This window comes from Fundulus heteroclitus, chromosome 7 (assembly GCF_011125445.2).
Source record: "Fundulus heteroclitus isolate FHET01 chromosome 7, MU-UCD_Fhet_4.1, whole genome shotgun sequence".
Taxonomy (NCBI): domain Eukaryota; kingdom Metazoa; phylum Chordata; class Actinopteri; order Cyprinodontiformes; family Fundulidae; genus Fundulus; species Fundulus heteroclitus.
The window spans coordinates 26861419-26879697 of NC_046367.1; the positions used below are offsets into that span (position 1 = coordinate 26861419).

The following is an 18279-nucleotide window of genomic DNA, read 5'->3' on the forward strand; positions in this document are numbered from 1 at the left end:
ATAGATTATAGTGCGTGAGAAAGCTGCACAGATGCGTTTGAGCATGCTCGGTGCAGCTGGGGTGGGGGGGATTCGAGAGGGGGAGTTTCCTCACACATGGGAGAGCCTAACCAAAACATCCTGCAGCTAAAACCACGGGGTGCTCTGAGGCTGCCTACACCAGTACCTGTCCTCTGCATGAACACAGGCTGTTTATGACAAGACGCATCACCGCCTATGGTTGCTGTCTGCAGCGCAGTACTCTGTGGCAGCATACCCAAATATGTCTTTAGCTTCATGTTGCAGCAAAATGCAAAACCGATTTGACCATTAAATACAAAGTGCAGTGGACAAGGCGAGTCTGACGACAGCTCCGCATGAGATGTCCGTTTCTGGAGGCGTCACCATGCCAGTGCTGCACCTTTGCCACCGTTATTTGTTTAGATCAAACCCTAATGGTGTGAAGTCGTGCGTGTTTTCTGTGTGAAAAGAAAGGGTGGTTGAAGAGTGAGCATTGTGTCTTTGAATAGACGTGCGTAGAGTTAGAGAGTTCAGGCAACTGCAGCGCCGCGGGCAGCCTTATAGATGTCAGCGTGGGCCACGACTAATGATGAAAACGAGCGCTCCCTGCTGCTATCGGAGCCGGTGTTAAACCACATGTTTTGAAGTTAACTGACACAATTATTTCAGAGGATTGCCTCTCTTTCAAACCTCCCAGATTTGAAAGGTTATCGATAGTGGTTGCCTGTGAGCTTTGGCTAAGCTTCTGCTTTTGCAGCACATTGTCCAACTTCTTTATTTGTTTGGCATCCTCCCTTAAATACTTTAATCTAATTAGACGTTCGAAGATCTATTAACCTACGACTTGCACCAACAACCACGGCAAGGTGGTAATTATTTTCTTGACGTAATTAAGGCTTTTGTAATCACTACATTGTGGCTTAATGCTAATTATCCCACAACCAATTGAGATTGACAGATAAATGAAGCTTTTTTGTGTTCAAAGACTTTTCCAGTAGTCTTCGATTTGTATAACATTTGGAGAAAAAGCTCATACTGATTCTTTCTCAATCTTTCACCTCCATCTTATATCCTCAGATAAATTAAGCTTTTTTGTGTTCATCAAAGACTTTTCCAGTAGTGTTTTTGATTTTTTGATTTTTTTGGGTGAGGCTGTGGATATGTTGAGTTGTGCATTGCATCTGGGTTCATTTTCTTTTGGTTCTGTCTTGGACAGATGCAGAATCCAAAGAGCCACCAGATTTGTATAACCTTTGGAAAAAAAAAGCTCATTCCGATTCTTTCTCAATCTTTCACCTCCATCTTATATCCTCAGATCACCTTCTTCACAGTACAGTTAGTTCACATTTTCAGATGTAGATTAAAACCAAGTTGGATGGATTACATACACTCTAAAACCTGCTAAAAATAACTCCTCAGGTTATTTTGACAACCGAGTCCTGCTGGATAGAATAAGTAAGGATGGGTTATGGATCTGACCCAGCATACTTGGTTAGATGCTAAACACAAATCTAATGTCTGATAAGACCTACCGATAAACTATTCAGTATACAACTCTGTGCTAAGTAATATATCTTCCTTTACCTCTTTGGCAATGATGTTGAAACAAGTGAAAATAGAAAAATAAGAAAGGAAAACTGTAAATAGAAGTTCTTACCCTGTTAATATTGACTGTTTGAGCGCTTCTTTGGTCAAGCTGAGCAGATTGAATGCTACTAGAGCTAGTGGGGCCTATAACTAGAAATAGCTAAACAGGATAAGTGTAAACAGACCTCGTTGGGAAAAATGTTCCTTTGGGATTATTCATTTATTTTTGAACTGAACTTGAACTAAACAACATTTTTCAGTGGAATAATCCATTACATAGTCCTAAACTAATCATAATAAGTACAAAAATTAGTAATACCAGCTAATATTATCAGGGTTAATTCTTCAAATTCTAATTTAACAGAAAACTTTGCTCAGCGCGAGTATTAGGAAGATTCTTCATCACTTCAGAGTGTCACTGAGGATCAACTGGTTCGCTGTCAGTTTCTCAGATTAACTCGCTGAACGGAGAGGTTCAGATGCTTTATAAAGACGCTTGTGCATTGCGGCGTGGAAGTGCTGTAATATGACTTCCTAACCCTTGTGTTTCAGATGAGCAGCGGGCTGTGAGTGTGAGGAAGTCTCAGAGGATGCCCCCGCTCCGCGGGCCCCAGTGCTGAGGAAGCTCCACAGGGCTTGACTGGTGGCCGCCATGTCTCAGCACCACCAATACCACCAGCGAGGCCTCCACGGCCGCACCATGAGCTCTGAGGAGAGGAGCTCCACGCCAGTGAACAAGACCTCCGTGCCGGTTCAGAAGAGCGCCTCCTCCTCTTCCTCCTCCCAGCGAGACAGCCGGCAGGTAATAATAATCTTCAAGAGCTTTGAGCAACAGAGCGATGAGATGGCTGCCGTTGAATGACTGCAGCTGGATAAGCAAGGAGAAAAACGGGAGTGAATGCTAGGATAATAATCCAGGGTAACTTGGAAATAGTTAATCATGAAGCATGCTTAAAAGACATTTAAATCAACAAAATTCCTTGTATTTCATTTAGAAAAATGCTTAGTTGTGAAGTGGAAGGAAAGTGTTACATGGTTTTCTTTCTTTGTTTCTTTGTTGCCACTCCAAATAGTTCTGTGTGCATTTTTATTGGACCCCCCCTTCACTCTTATACCCACAAAATAGATCCAGTCCAACCAAACCAAAGCGGAAGAAGCTGCAGTGGTCAGATGAGAGCAAAATTGAACTGCGCAACACCCTGCAGAGACCTGTCCGCCAAAAAAAAATAGTGATTGGAGCGTCATGCTGAGGGGATTCTCTTCTTTAGCGGGGACGATGAAGCTGGTCAGAGTTGATAGGAAGATGGATGGAGCCAATTAAAGGGCAATCCTGTTGGAGAAGCTGTTATAGGCTGCAGAAGGCTGGAGGGGGAGGTTCACATTCCAGCGCGACAGCGTAGGACTTTAAATAAAAAAAAACATATTCATGTTTATATTTTTAAATCTTTAAATTAAATGTTTTGTTTCAAGATGCAATAAAAAAACAATGCAGTATCCTGATAAAATACATAGAAATTTGTGGTTGCAACATGAAAATACTTTGAAAGGAATTATGGCTGTGAATACTTTTGCAAAAGTATTTGATTGTGGTGAGAGAATGTCTTTCAGTCATGTTCATTTTGAACACTGAAGTACTGATTAAGGCAAATAAAAACATTAGCAAACATTAGGCAGACGTTTCTGCAGGAGTACTGAAGCCAAAATGAGGGAACAGCAAGATGCGGCTAACGCAGATCCACACGTTTAATCTCTAGACTTTACCAAAAGGAGCAGCTAAGCGTTAAGGTTTCACTTGTGAAAGGTTAAATAAAAGTCGGTAAACCTGCCGTCAACCTTTGCCAGATATCTGCTAATTAGCGGACTGATCAGCAGAGAAAGAGCACAGTGGTCGTTAAATAAGATGCGCTCCCATGTCCCAGTTCACAGAGCAGTGGCTCAGACTTAACCCCTGCGTTGAGTCATCCGAAGCCCCCGGTCTGCCTCGCACCCCTCCTCAGAGCTGCTGTGTCACTGTGGCCACACAGAAACGCGACACCCGTACTGGAATCTCTGACATCACGGCTTTTCCGTCGGCACTGGCTGATGAATATTTCACGATTGACAGGCGGAGGCTTGGTGCGCCACTGAACATGTGGCACACTCGGCAAGGCCCCGTGTGGACGGCCAACGCTGTCCCTGCAAGAGAAGAGGGAAGAAAGCTGAAGGTTACTTGAAGGCCTGCAGCTTGATGAAGCAGACAGTTACCCATTCAGACGCTCCTGCTCATTATTCCTTACTTTGCTGTAACCTTTTGATAAAAAAGCGCTCTCCAACTCGCGTACGGTCTATTCAAGCGTAGCCTAATTGATGCAGGCAGACAGCAGCCAAGCTGGCAACTGAAACAGGATTCAATAACGTACTCTCATTTGGATTATTGTGATGTTTTTCGTAGCCGATGGATCAAACAACTTCAGGCACAGGGTTTGAGTGTAGCTGCGAGTGAAATTTGATAATTTGCCGAACGCTCATGAAGTATTTACTCCAGTATTTCGATACTGGATTTTGATACAGTGTGATTGAGTTTTCCTTAGAAAATGTTACCGGAGCTTCCACTCTCTGGTCATATTAGATTTTAAATTAAAGCCAAAACAATGGTATTTTCAAACAATGATCCTATTCGTCTGTTTTATTCTTCTTTTTTTTTATGGTCTAAATATTTAATAGAGCCCAAAAAATGTTCGTTGCAGTTTTTACTTGGAATAAAACAGCTGGCTTGCTGTGCTGAAAAGCGGCTCCTTTTTTTCTGACATCAGAGCAAACTGATTAAAACAGAGATATGAGTTCAACATCGGACTTGTATTCAGCAGCCAAATCAGTCACTGCTGAAGCGGTCAGGACGTGAAGGACAAAGGTTCATAATGCAGACTAGGCTCTTGATATAAGGATAAGGTCAATTAAACAATAGTTTATCCAAAAAGGACTGCAATGGAAGGATGTCACAAACACTACAAATTAAAGTCAGTTAAAAAATGAAAAAAAGTGAAGGATCTGCCAAGTGGCATCTGTGCTCTAAATATGTGAAAACTAGTGTTTATTTGTCTTTCTAGTACTGAAACAACACAAACTGGAAGATATGCACTTAGAAAAGCTTTGCCAAGCAAAAAGCGTCTCTATGAAAGCTATTTTCTGTGATTAGTAAGGTAAAGGCAGCCCATATATATGTGTGTGTGTGTCAAATGCAGCCAGAGCAGATTTCTCCACAGCCTGAAAGGCCAGTCTGTAATGCAGATCGGGACGTGCTGTGCTGCTGGCTTGGTGAGGCAGTGGACGATGGCGCTCCACGACAGAAATTAAAGTCGCCCTTGAATTATTAAGCAAAATGACAGTGTGCTCAAGAAAGCCTAAGCATTTTGTTTTTTGTGACATATCACAAATTAGTACTGTATGTTTGTATAGATTGCATGTAATGATTTTACAATTTGATACACGTTTGTATTTAATCTGGGCTTTTTAATCATCGAGTGAATCGATGACCATTCAAGCGTCTGCACAGAAACCTCCACACCGCTCGTTGTTTTAGGAAGAATAGTCCGGCGGTGTTCTTAAAGGTTTGAGGAACGCCTCGTCTGTTTAGAACGGGGAACTCTGTTGTGATGCGGTCAAGTTAAATTTAAACCTCTTTTCTCGCCTCTGATCACTTCCGCTGTGTTGTGGCATGAAGGGGGGGGGGGGGGGGCAACCATAATGTTGAAACAGGTGCAAATTGTTTATATCTACTGGACTCGGTGGGTGTGTGTGCATCTGCGTGTATTTGGAGCTATCTGCGTTGTAAATCCGACGCAGAACTGAAGCAAATAGCATGTGCAACGTGTAAAAACGGAGCAGCCTCCACTGCTTCGTAAATTTACCCATACACATTTTGTTTTTTCTCCCTTCATTGTGGAGTTTGTCTACCATTCATTTGGATGCATATGGTTATATAAAAAAAACTGGACGACCAAAGAATGAAAAAGTCTAAATGTGTCATATCCGTAAAACGCACAGGTATTTGTTAGTTTTAGGGATATGGTTTGTGTAATAGCAATCAAATGAAACAAAATGCATAGAGAAAACCTAAATATCTTAAGTCAGTACGTATAAAATATTAATGTCTTCATAAAATGTAGGGAGGCTTGGATATGGAGGAGCTGCAGGGATGCTGATTGGTCGTTACATGTATGTTGTTTGCCTCTGTTGTCTGTGGTCTACCGCACATTATAGGCGAATGTATGAGTTATGGAAGAAACTGAGGCCCAAGCCCATTAGCTTTAAAATCAGTGTGAGAATGTGGCGGGTCGTCCCTCTTCCCATTTCACTGGGCGTGGCTGGGTGGAGCTTCATGACTGTAGAGTTTCGCTGTCTCCCTCACAGGCTGCTTTCCTCATCCTTGCTGTTAGATCAGAGGGAAGGAGGAAAAGGCAGAAATAATTAAATGTGTTGTGGAAATACACGTTCCTCTGAAGCAAGGCGTTGCTCTGCTAGAAACCGTCACCCACAAACAGACATACCCCACGTTTGAAACATTGGCAGGATAAGTGAGACTACTATTATCACATCTGAAGTGGTGAGAACAATTGAGCTGTCAGTGGCTCTAACAGGCTGAAACTGGGGGGGGGGGGGGACACATGGTCTACCTCTGCAGATGAGATCGTTCCCTTTCATCTGTTTTCCAAGCGCTTTCTGAACTTCTGGGCCAAGTTAGCTTCAGCTGCATTGTCAGCTTGCAGCTTTGTAATTAAGCAAAGCAATTAATTTTCTTCACAGCGTCAGTTCAGCTTCATTGGAGCTATGATGGTTAAACCAAACTTTAATGCATGTAATATGTGTGAAGCATCGGATGAACTTCAGAATAACAGCTGCTTTTTAATTCTCTGTCGGTCTTTGTCGTGGCTTTAGATGCTCCAACAAAGACCTTTGTTTTCTGGGCCGGGCAATGATTTTTTTTTTTTTTTTTTTTTTGGGGGGGGAAAAACAAGAGTGCTGCATTTTGTTTGGGGTAAAACCTTAATGGGATCCTGACCCCATTTTTGAATCCATACATGTCACATCACCCTCGACTGATGACTGCTGTTCACTCCGGAGACCCCCGTGAGAGCAATTAGATGCACTACCTGCAGTGATCACGGTTTCACACAAACACATGGGCATGCACAGTTACGCCTAGCTCACAGATTTAAGGCAAATGCCTTCAACAATAAGGCTGTTTGTCATTTCATTGTTAGAAATGCATTTTATTTTCTCCTGGAAATAGTTGACGTAGTTTTTTGGCCATAATGTTTGGAAAAAATGTCTCAACCAGGCTAGATTATAAAGACAGGGATTTCCGAATGAATGATGGCTAGTTTTAAAGACCAGAAATCTTGCTAATGTTCTCCTCGTCGGACTTTTGTTGTTAGATGCATACTTTAGTCTCAAAGATTTCCCATATCTATCCCTTAACTATTTGACCCATGTGACACATAGGGCCTGTCTGGTCTCAAGAGAATAAACTTTTAACTACAACTACTATCAGGAACGCATGCCTCTGTGACCGATTGTCCCCTTAAATTGCTATAATGAGAGTTAAAAACTAATAATGACTAATAAACAATATCTCAAAGATTAAATAAACAGTTCAATGATCAAGGGTTTAACCCCAGATGCAGTTCTGTTTACTTAATATCTCCCATTAGGGTAATATGGTTGGGCTTTGTAACAACAAGCATGTCACTGTTGCCAGTTTAGTGCAGTATAATGAGAGTATAGTTCTGCGTTAATCTGAAAACCTGATTACATTTTTTTTAACTAAAGGATAATGTTAATTTTTTATCTTGATTTGTTTACCTTAAAAGTGTGAAAGCTGGCCAGTTTAATGCATAAATGGATGGAAATGTTTTTAATCAGCAAATTTGCTTCTGTAATCATTATTTCCATGTTAACAGGATTATCAGCGATGTCCGTGTGCTTCCACTAGTGAAACATGCAGGGCTACAAGTAAATTATAGTACATTTAGAGTTTTAAAAAGAGATGACTGACTGAGCTAACGGATTGTGCGAACAACAGCATTCTTTAGCGTGAAAGTTTTTATGTGATGTGTTTAAATTTTAAGTCAAAGGCAAACCAGATATGTACGTTATTAGGTTTATTATTTATATAGCACATTTACAACAACCTCAACTGACCAAAGTGCTTCACAACGATCACATCTCCTTCTCACATTTTCAAATATATACACAAATGCAAACAGAATTCCTCACAGAAATAGTAGAAGACCCTACATGTATGTGAAGCCAGAGTATCTGGAAAAAGCACAAGCTTATGTAGTGTCAGATTATTTTCTTAGAAATCAGATTTAAACATTTTAAACAGCTTCTTCACATGCTTTGACTCTCCCAAGCATGATGCTGATGCTGAAAATCAGCGAGAGGTCCAGCATCAACCCATCGTGCTGCAGCTGCACTAAGTGACCTCCTCCTTAAATAAGGTCAACACCAACAAGGCTGCAGGTCCAGACATGGTGTCTCTCCCCTCCAACCTCTCCTGGACTGTGAACATCTCCAACCTGACGAAGAAGGCCCAACAACGGCTCTTCTTCCCCAGGAAACTGGACTTTCTCAAAAAAGATGTCACCATGGTAACACATGGTGAATATAAAGATTATTTTTTTCTAAACTCCAGATCAGAACAGTTAACTGTGACGTCGACCGAAATCAGACGTCTGACTGGTGCCAGAGGCCTCATCAACCTGAACCTCTAAATCCAATATGGCTGCTGTGTGTCTAACACATAATAGCTGTGTCTTAATTCGCAGGCTGCGTCCTTCGAAGGATGCATTTTACAGCCAGTGACGTCACGACGATGCGCGGAGGCTGTCCCATTTGGCAAAGATTCTGAGGATGCTTAAAATGCAGCCTTCGAATGCGTCCTCCTTTTCCCCGAATTCTGAGGATGCACCGCTACCATCCTTAGTGGCCTCGCCTGCCATAAGATTTCCCGAGGTGCTTTGCGCGCTTTTTTAGTGATAGTGAAAGTAGTGATTTAAGTCAGTTATTTACAGGGTTTGTACACATTTAACTATTCAATTCAAATTACTTAAGTTACAAACATAAGCTTATATCAAGTCTTACAAATAAATATTAAATTTTATATTTAAACATATTCGTCAATCTGCTGACAAGCGTTTGTTTAATAACTGGTATATTATGATCATTAGCAGGCCCCTGGGTGAAAATAATAGCAGGTAAATGTTACCTCTCCACTGCGCTCTCCCAGCCTGAGAAAAATTTGTCGCCTGTTTTGCTGCCGCCGAAGCCGTCAAAGCCGACTCTCCTCCTCCAATAACAAGTAAATAAATAAAAAAAATAATAAAAATTTCCATATCCATTTTTTTGTCATCTGGCGCTGTTTTTCCCGGGCTTGGGGACGTCGTGTCGCAACCAGGAAGTGCTCCAAAGGCTAGACCGTCCCATTTACCAACGGTTGAGGATCCTCCGGAGCATCCTCCGATGGCTGGTTCCCCCTAAGGCTGGGTAGGCTGGGTCCTTCGAAGGACGCAGCCTGCGAATTGAGACACAGCTAATGAGAGTAGCAGCAGTGAAGTTTTTCTTTGCAATCTGATGGCTTGTATCCAGTGAAATCAGTCACAAACATATAGCAGAGTAAAACATCTGTTTGTTTTTTTTAACTAAGAGTTTAACTTATATGTCTGATTGCAAATTATTACAGGCACGGTTTTGTACACCAATTTGCTATAGCTAGTTTTTATATTCCAATAAAAAAAGTTCTGGGAATATTTATGTTATTTTCTCCAGTTGCTCTCTGTGTGTACGGATCAACAGATGACACATTTAGACTTCATGCTCGTGTAAGTGAATCTGGTGTGTTTACACCGCGTGCAGATCTGAGTTTCTCTCAGGATGTTCACATCCTTTCTGTGGGGAGGCTCTGACCTCACACTCTCAGCCGTACCGCTGAATCAGCTAAACACTGCAGTAAAATCCAGCCTCAAAAACAATTGCTGTGTGGTTTGTAGCAGCTGAGAGATCATTTTCTAGTGGTGATTGTGATGGTGGATGAGGTGTAAATAAGTTGCAGGGTTGTTGTTTTTTATCAAGAGGTGTTGTTTTATTCTACAAGCCTTAACACTGGAAGGAATATAACTAAGCTTGTTTTTTATAAATTTTTCAAGCAGTTTGTGGAGTTTAACGCTACGCTATAATAATTTATGCACTAATACCTTAATCACGTAACTTAATTAATAGCTGATTAACATTTCATCACAAAGATATAGAGATTACCCGAAAACTTATTTTTTCAATCCTCTATGTTCACATCCATACCCAATTTTCTCTCATATAACTCTTCAATACCACCTAATTGTTGACTTTCCAATCAGCACTCTTATAATTTAGTGGCACTCCTGGTAACGAAGTCTGAAACTAAATTCATCGTTTATTGGAGCTGCATAAAACTCCACCATTTACAAATCCATCATTTAATTTGAGCACATTTACTCTGCTGAGAAATAATTAGCATTGAATTAATCAGCAGAGCTACAATTATCGCCAGGCCTGTTGTTAATAGCATGTACAACCATTAGGATGCAATTATTGTGATAGCATTAATATGAGAGCATTTCCCTTTGTTGGAGGCCACAGAAAGAGAGATATTGAACCATTAATCTTTGCACAATATCCCTAGGTTGTCCAGAGTTCTGGTTCCTCTCATATGTTTAGCTTACCAAATGGCTGCTGAGTGCCCCAGTGATGACCCATTTAAAAAAAAAAAAATCCAGTTTTATCACAGAGCAACATAGAAACACACGGGACAGACAAACGTCATCATAAATACACACAGTCGTGTTTTTGGATGGTAGGAGGAAACCTGTGGTTGGACAGGGAGAACATGCAAACGTCATGTAGGAGGAGGACCCCCCCCCCCAGGCCAGGATTCAAACCCGGGACATTCTTGCTGCAAGGCAATGGGCCTGCACCACTCATATATTACATAGATTCATTATGAATAGAGTGGCATTTTTCAAGCCTTTCTTTCTTGTAATTTTGCTGATTATGACTTACAGATAATGAGAACCCAAAATACTGTGTCTCAGAAAATCAGAAACATTACTGTTGTGACCCGTTAAATATTGGAAACCCATGCTGTCACACGCTAATCAGCTAATTAACGCGAAACACCTACAAAGATTTCCTGTACCTCTAAACGGGTCAATAGGCGACACAGTGATGGGGAAGACTGCTGACTTGACAGATTTCCAGAAGACAGCCATCAACATCCTTCACAATGACAGCAAGCCGTATAAAATCATTGCTAAATAAATTGGTTGTTCACAGAATGCTATACGCGTTTGTAGAAAGCTGAGTGGAGGGAAAATGTAAGGATAGATAAAGGTCCACCAGCTAACAGTGACAACTGCAGCCTTGAGAAGTTTATGAAGCAAAACATTTTCAAGAACTTGGAGGACCTTCACAAGGAGTGGACTGAGCATCAAGAGTCACTACACACAGACGAATCATGGACTAAGGAGAAAAACAATTGTAGTGTTGTTCACTGGTCCAAAGCCATCTTCACTGCAAAAAGGGGACAAAAAGTAAGTCAAATTTTCTTAAAATTAGTGTATTGGTCCTTGATTTGAGCAGGTGAATAAGATCATCTGCCAATGGAATATTTTGACCTCTAAAATAAAATATTTAGATATACTGCACTTGAAATAACATGATGGAGAAAAGTTGTTCCTATTTTAAGTGCAAAGATCTTACTCCATTGGCAGATTATTTAAACTTGCCTGCTAAAGTAAAGGACCAATACACTCAATTCAAGAAAACTTTATTTACTTTTAGTTCCCTTTCTGCAGTGTTTTTTCAGATGAAAGTAACATTTACATTTATTTGGGAAATTTGGGTCCCAGAGTCCTAATCAAGAGTGGAGAGGCACAGAATCCAAGAGGAAGACGGGAGACCCCAGACCTAACAATGCAGATGAGCCGAAGGCCGCTATCAGGCAACCTGGGCTTCCATTAAACCTAGGCAGAACCTCGGGCTGATCGCCTCCATGCCACGCTGCATTGATGCAGTAATTCATGCAAAAGGAGCCCCAACCAAGTAATGAGTGCATAGATGTGAGCATATTTTACAGAAACCTGACATTTCTGTTTAATGTCCTTTTTCAAATAAATCATTTAAGACACTGAATTCTGGGTTTAAAATAAATGAAAGCTTGATTTAATACAAGTCTCACTTACTGAAATGAGTTATGGGAAATGTTAAACTTTCTCGATAATCAACTTTTTTTAGATGTGCCTGTATTTAGGTCTGAGTTGCAGTTGTTTAAAACTTTTGTGTTACATCCCTCACAAGATTTGGACAAGTCTAAGAGAGAGTGTCTATTTTCTTATCGCAATTTCCTGACTTACGAAAGTCAAGACACATGAATTGCTAATCATGTTGTCCCTCCCTGCACCTCCCTCCCTTACTCTCTATTCATAGCCATTTAACATATTCAACTCACAAGAAGTTTAGGGATCTGGATCGGGAGATTTTGTGGAAAAAAGCAATTCTTCATATGGGATTTTATATACCTAAATGTAGGAAAATCAAAGTTTTTATTCATTTTTCACAGTATTTTTCACCATGGGAATATCCGACTGCATTAAAAGAGAGACATATTTTTTTTAATTACAGGTCAAGTAAAATATAATCAAATTATTTTTGTTAAAGATCGTCATTTGTTTAATGTTATCAACTTGTGAGAAAACAGTTCTATTTCGAAATCAGCTTCTCAGGTGGGGAATCAACTTTGTATCAAAATATGACAACATTTTATGTAGTCCCCTAAAGCACAAAGTTGGGAGATTGTGGATAATCCAAGCTCTGTATTTTACCAAAATGTTCAACTGTGACTAGCACAAAGTAGATCTTAAATTGCATTGCGTTGGGAGTATGAACACTGCATGTTAATACAATTATCATGCATCCTAATGCATGATAATTGCATTAGAATGCAATTATGCTACCATAATAATTGCATCCTAATGGTCGTACATGCTATTAACAAGTACAGTTTATATATCGATAGATAGATAGATAGATAGATAGATAGATAGATAGATAGATAGAAACTGTACTTGTGTATTGGCGCCTATGCCTGAGACATAGAAATATAAAATGCTCTCCACCAGCGGGCCGTGGCTCTGATATTTATTGTGCTGATTTAACCTGAGGTGTCCCCAAAGAGCGTTTGTCCTTTTCAGTGAGATCGTAACTGTAAAATTGTTTGATTCATTGCGTCTAAGGTCTGCTGTGGCGCTGTGTCAGTGACGGCGGTGAATCCCGGAAGACCCGAGTCACGACAAAAAAAAAAGCACCTCTAGATTGAGTGGATCAACTTAGCTGATGATTACCTTTACTCAGTGCAATTCTCTGGCTCGAATGAACTAGTTTTAGGGATTTGAATGTCGAATTTGTCAAGAAGGCGTCGATTTATCGGCTGCGAAGGAGCAAATTTGCGAGGCAAATCTTTCTAAACATCTTGACTTTGAAAAGCAGGAGGCCTCTTAACGAGTCCGCCTCAAGATTCTCCAATAAAAGGAGCAAACTTGCCGAGAGGGACCAGCTCATTCAGCTGTAAATTATTCTGCAGCGCGATCAATGAAAGAACGCAGAGTGCAGGAAATCACTTTGGCTTAATTCAGTTCGGTTCTCGGGGCTGCACAACCGAACGCAGCGTCTCTTATTAGGAGTCCCATTTCCATATACGCCGGTAGTCAGCATGTGCGTTGGTATTTACGTGGAGTCGGTGGCCGTGGATCTTTTTAATGGTTTGGGCAAGAGTAATGTATTTAAATATTTGCAGCACAAGCTGTCCTTTATTTAGTGTACTATTGATTTATCAGTTGGGAGTCATTTAAAAGTCTGTAATCCTGCAGATAACGGACAGGAAGTTAGCCTGAGGCATTCTTTCTTTGCAGTTTGTTATCGCCCGCTCGAGAGGACGTCGGTACAATAGGCCGCAGCTGTTGTGTGCTAAATGAAGAAGCATCCAAGCATTAATCTTTTTCACAGGTAACAGCTGACTGGTACCGCCAATGTACATTTTACTAATTAAGTCACGCTCCTTCCGATTTCACAAGGCCCCTCCGAGGAAGGGGCTGACCCTACAGAGGAGCGATGTGACCTCATTACCACCCAGATCCGTTCGCCTGCTTGTTAGATTAAGCAAGCTGTTGTCCTCTTTTGTTAAACGTCCTAAAAAAACCAAGGGTAGGTGTCCTCTCGCGCGCCCAGAGAGACATCTTGAAGGTCGGCGCGTCACATGGTGCAGAGAGGAGCCACAGGCTGTTTGTTGCTTTCACAGGAGAAGCTTGTGCATCTTAAGCAGATTTTGTTTCAGAAGCTGCGATGCGAATAATTCACAGTGTCGAATTACAAATCGAATCTATTGCATTAGGTGCATCACGTTTGGTAAATATTATTATATTTATTATCCAACTCCTATTTAAAGCTCTTACAAATATGGCCTAAAATCAAAGAATATACTGTAACTATTATTTTCCTCCAATTCCTTTTTTTTTTTTTTGGTGAGATTTCACTTTCAGCATTGGGGTTCTGCCCCTTAAAGAGGTCATTAATTACTGTACTTAGTTTTTATGCCCTGATTATTTTTATCCTAACATTTTCCATCCATTCATGCATTTTCTAACACGTCTATCCCTGTTGGGGTCATAGAGGTTGCTGGTGTCTATATCCAGCTGTCAATGGGCGAGAGGCGGGGTACACCCTGGACAGGACGGCAGTCTATCACAGTCATAACATTCTTGTGGATATTTAAATTTTTTGGCATCACTGGCCTTTATTTAACAGTAAACAGACAGGAAATGGGGTAGAGAAGGAGGGGGAAGACATGCGGCAGAGGTCCTCAGGCTGGAACCGAAGCCTCTAAACTTGGGTTGCGTTCGCTACGCCTGCACCAACGTTGCTCGTCGATTTACTCGGACATTTAACTTGGCTTTATTTTTTCTATAGTATGTTAGTTTTATCAAATCTTTTGTTCCTATTCACAAGCTGTAAAAATGGCTGTTACTTCAGTTTCTTGTGTTCATCAACTGGTGTCCAGCAGGGCTCTATGCTTAGACCGGTAGTTTTCACTCCTGGTCCTTGGGACCCACCGTCCTTCATGTTTTAGGTGTTTTTTTTCTCCCTCCACACACCTGGCTTAAACAAATTGGTGATGGAGGAAAACTCTTCAGTGCCTGACGGCTGCTGAGGAGGTAATGCAATCATTTGATTCAGCAGAGACACATCTAAAACATGTAGGTCAGTGGGTCCTGAGGACCAGGCTGAAAACCACTGGCTCAGACCACTTCTCTTCCGTATGTAATGTTTTACCTTCTGTGTAAAATCTCACAGTTTAATCGAAATACCAGTATGTGCTATACTGCAAATGCACAGAATTGCTTGGATGCAGTGTTTGACTGACAGACTAACATATTTCAAGTTTATTGCATTCCTGCTCTATATGCTAACAGTTTATTTTGCCAGTAGCATGTATCTTTACTGCTCTGGATGCCGACAATTGACATAGATTTTAGTGACCCATATACCATCGCTGACAGAAAGCTGTGAAAACATTCTGGTAATTGATAGTACAGAGCAGATATTGGAAAATGTGGGTTAATCACAACCAACATTGTCATAGCGATGTTCTATATTAATATGACCATTGCATCTTTCCCAAATGTCATGCAACCCTAGTTTCTTTGAAATGCTTCATTTCTTCAGGCGGTATGATTATTTAACAAACAGTTTTAAAGAATTTTGAAGCATTGATGTACAGTTGTGAATTTATTGTGTATTCTCTAATCCACACGGCGCCCAAATTAAACATAAAGGCTATAATGTACACATACGTAAACTGATATTTGGTTAAATGTCCCTTAGAAAGTTGCAGAGAACCAAACACTGGTTGGATATTAGACAACTCTTCCTATCAGAATTGGTAGGGCTGATTTCCTGGCACTGACCCGGCTTCTAAGGGAAGTCCATATATTTTTAAATGGGGTCAGGTTTGAGCCATTCCAGAAACGTAATCTTGCCCTACTTTATCCATTCCAGAACCAAATTTAATGTGCGTTTCATAGCGTTGTCCTAAAGGTATGAAGGTTTCTGTTGACCAATTGGCTGAAACTGAACTGGCTATGATTTTCAAAAGCTGCCCACGAACCACGAAGGTTCAAGTCTACCATAAGCTGTTCAGATGGTGAAACACCAAGGTCACAGTGAAGACACTTTATCATCTATGTGGAGAGTGCCAACCAACAAAGACATCCCTGCTCCAAAAACAACACTTTTTAGGTAAAATGGAAATTAGCAGCTGCCCACCTGGGCAAACCAAATACCCTGAAAAGTTTTGCTTTCAGATGAGACGGATTGTCTCACATTTACCTGTGGTGCTGGTGTGTTGCACAAAGATGAATGAGATAAATAAACCAGCCTTATACTAAGCCTCTGAAAAGGCCCCCCATCTAAACTATGTTGAAAATTATGATGAATGCTTATAAACATGTGCAATACAATAATCTGTTTTTATATATATAACCTGTTTTATATATATATATATATATATATATATATATATATTATTTCTGTAGATACGTAAAGCAAACAGCTCTATTGCACGTAACGTACAGTTTCCCTTCCTATATGTCTAAATGTTTTCATCTTTTCACAAATCTTTATTCCAGTATTGATTTTTTTTTGTGACACTGTTTATTGCTAATGCAACAATTGAATTTCCGCAATGTAGGATCAGTAAAGTGTATCTAATCTAATCTAAAACTGGGTCAGTGCCAAGAAACCAACCAGTTTAGATTAAATATGCCAATTTCGAAAATGTGGGGAGATCAAATATCATGCCAGAAATATGATGGACTCCTGGTGACGGCTACGAAACCACATGGTTTCTCTGGTATGTTGAGAATAATTTGGATTAAAATCTAGAATAGATTCAAACCTGAGTGCCCAATCCCTATTTTTTTTAGTCATCAAAGAGTATATGAAAAAAAAACATTTAAAACACATCTTTAAAAGCACAAAATTCTACGACACTGATGGAGATGATGAGTGTGTGTAAACGTCCGACCAGAATTTATAACTATCATATAACCGTTAGTTCCCAAAATCCAACGTTTGGTTTGGCAAACCTGATGTTACGTCAGACAGAGACGGATGGAAAGGACCGTGTTTCGTACTTTGTTGCCGGTCATATTTCTGCTATCAAAGGAGCGAGCCCGTTCTTCCTCCTGTCTGCTCCTCAGGGACAAAGGTTGGATGTCACCTGTCCCTGCGTGACCCGTCCACCCTTCCTCCTCAGAGGCATCACTTTGATTTACAGACCCACTCAGAGCTGGAAGAGCGTGGTCAGGAGAAAGCTAATGAGGTGGAAATGCTGAGAGCACAGGGGGGGGGGACTGTAGTGGAGCGGTATTATGTTTTTACATGTGTACTAGCCGGGTTAAAAGAAGTGCTGCATGTGTTCTTGTTGTTTTTCCTACGCCAGGGCCATATTTTCTGTTTTATTACAGCCTGTGCGGGTCCTGTTTGCGTTGTCGCGCTAGACGAGTGAGTGGATTAGCTCCGACACGGCTGATTTTTCTTCCTCTCCAGGAGGCAGACAGCTGGGAAATAATCGAGGGACTGAAAATCGGTCAGAGCAACGTCCAGAGGCCTGACAAACATGAGGGTTTTATGCTGAAGAAGAGGAAATGGCCCCTGAAAGGATGGCACAAGGTAGGATCCACAGGAGAAGTCAGACACAAAAGCTTTTCTTTTTCTTTTACTTTTTCTTTTTTTTCTGCGGCTGCTGGAAAACGCACTCTCAGACGCATCCATTACCAATATGTGTGCTGAATATTAAAAGGCCGCAGCTTTGAAGTCGTTCTCGTTTCACTTCAACTTATCCTTTCTATGTCTTTGTTGTCGTTTAATCAACTCTATTTTGGTGCTTGTGTTGTTTTTTTTTTTTTCTGCAGCGTTTTTTTGTTCTGGACAACGGTATCCTGAAGTACTCCAAGACCCCTATTGATGTAAGTAAGCCTGACCGCCCCCCCCCCTGCAGGCAGAAACAGAGCCGCCCGGCCTGACCTCTGCTAGGACAGACAGTGACTCAGCTGAAACATCTGCAGCTTGTTGCTTCAGCACAAAAAAAAAAAAAAAGCAAAACTGTCTGACAGAGTGGAGACGCAACGCATTTTAGGGACTAAACCGCCCGGCCCTGTGCGTCTTTTACTCCAGTTTCTACAGGACCAGCACTGGGGTAGATATTTGTTATGAACCTATGAAGAAACATAAAATATAATGCTTGCTAAAGCCAGAGAAATATTACCTACCATGTCCTGCCCAAACAGTTGCACCCGAAGGTCTTCAACACCACCGTAAAATTAGTTTTATTGGCGACATTCAAAGCTGTTCAGGTGTCAGTTACACAACAGGACTTTAAACAGCTACATAAAACTATTATTACATGTATTTTAACCAAAATTAAATCCTTCTTTATGTAATATCCTTACATATAATATCCTTCTAATGTATCCAGTCGAGGGCTTTAATAACTGCATCCAGTGTGCCTGAGATGGAGCCCCTCAAATACCTGGACTGAGGACTCACTGCATGTTAGAGGGATGG

At 40.9% G+C, this 18279-nt stretch overlaps 1 protein-coding gene across 4 annotated transcripts in view; it reads left to right on the top strand.

The window, feature by feature from the left end:
- osbpl6 (oxysterol binding protein-like 6) overlaps positions 1–18279 on the top strand; it is a 59133-nt gene that overhangs the window by 10599 nt on the left and 30255 nt on the right. For all 4 annotated transcript variants that reach the window (XM_036139332.1, XM_036139335.1, XM_036139333.1 and 1 more), the window contains 3 exons: positions 2140–2389; positions 17263–17385; positions 17628–17681. In XM_036139332.1, the coding sequence (XP_035995225.1) occupies positions 2240–2389; positions 17263–17385; positions 17628–17681 (327 nt within the window). In that variant the 5' untranslated portion in view covers positions 2140–2239. The remainder of the gene's footprint in view (positions 1–2139; positions 2390–17262; positions 17386–17627; positions 17682–18279) is intronic.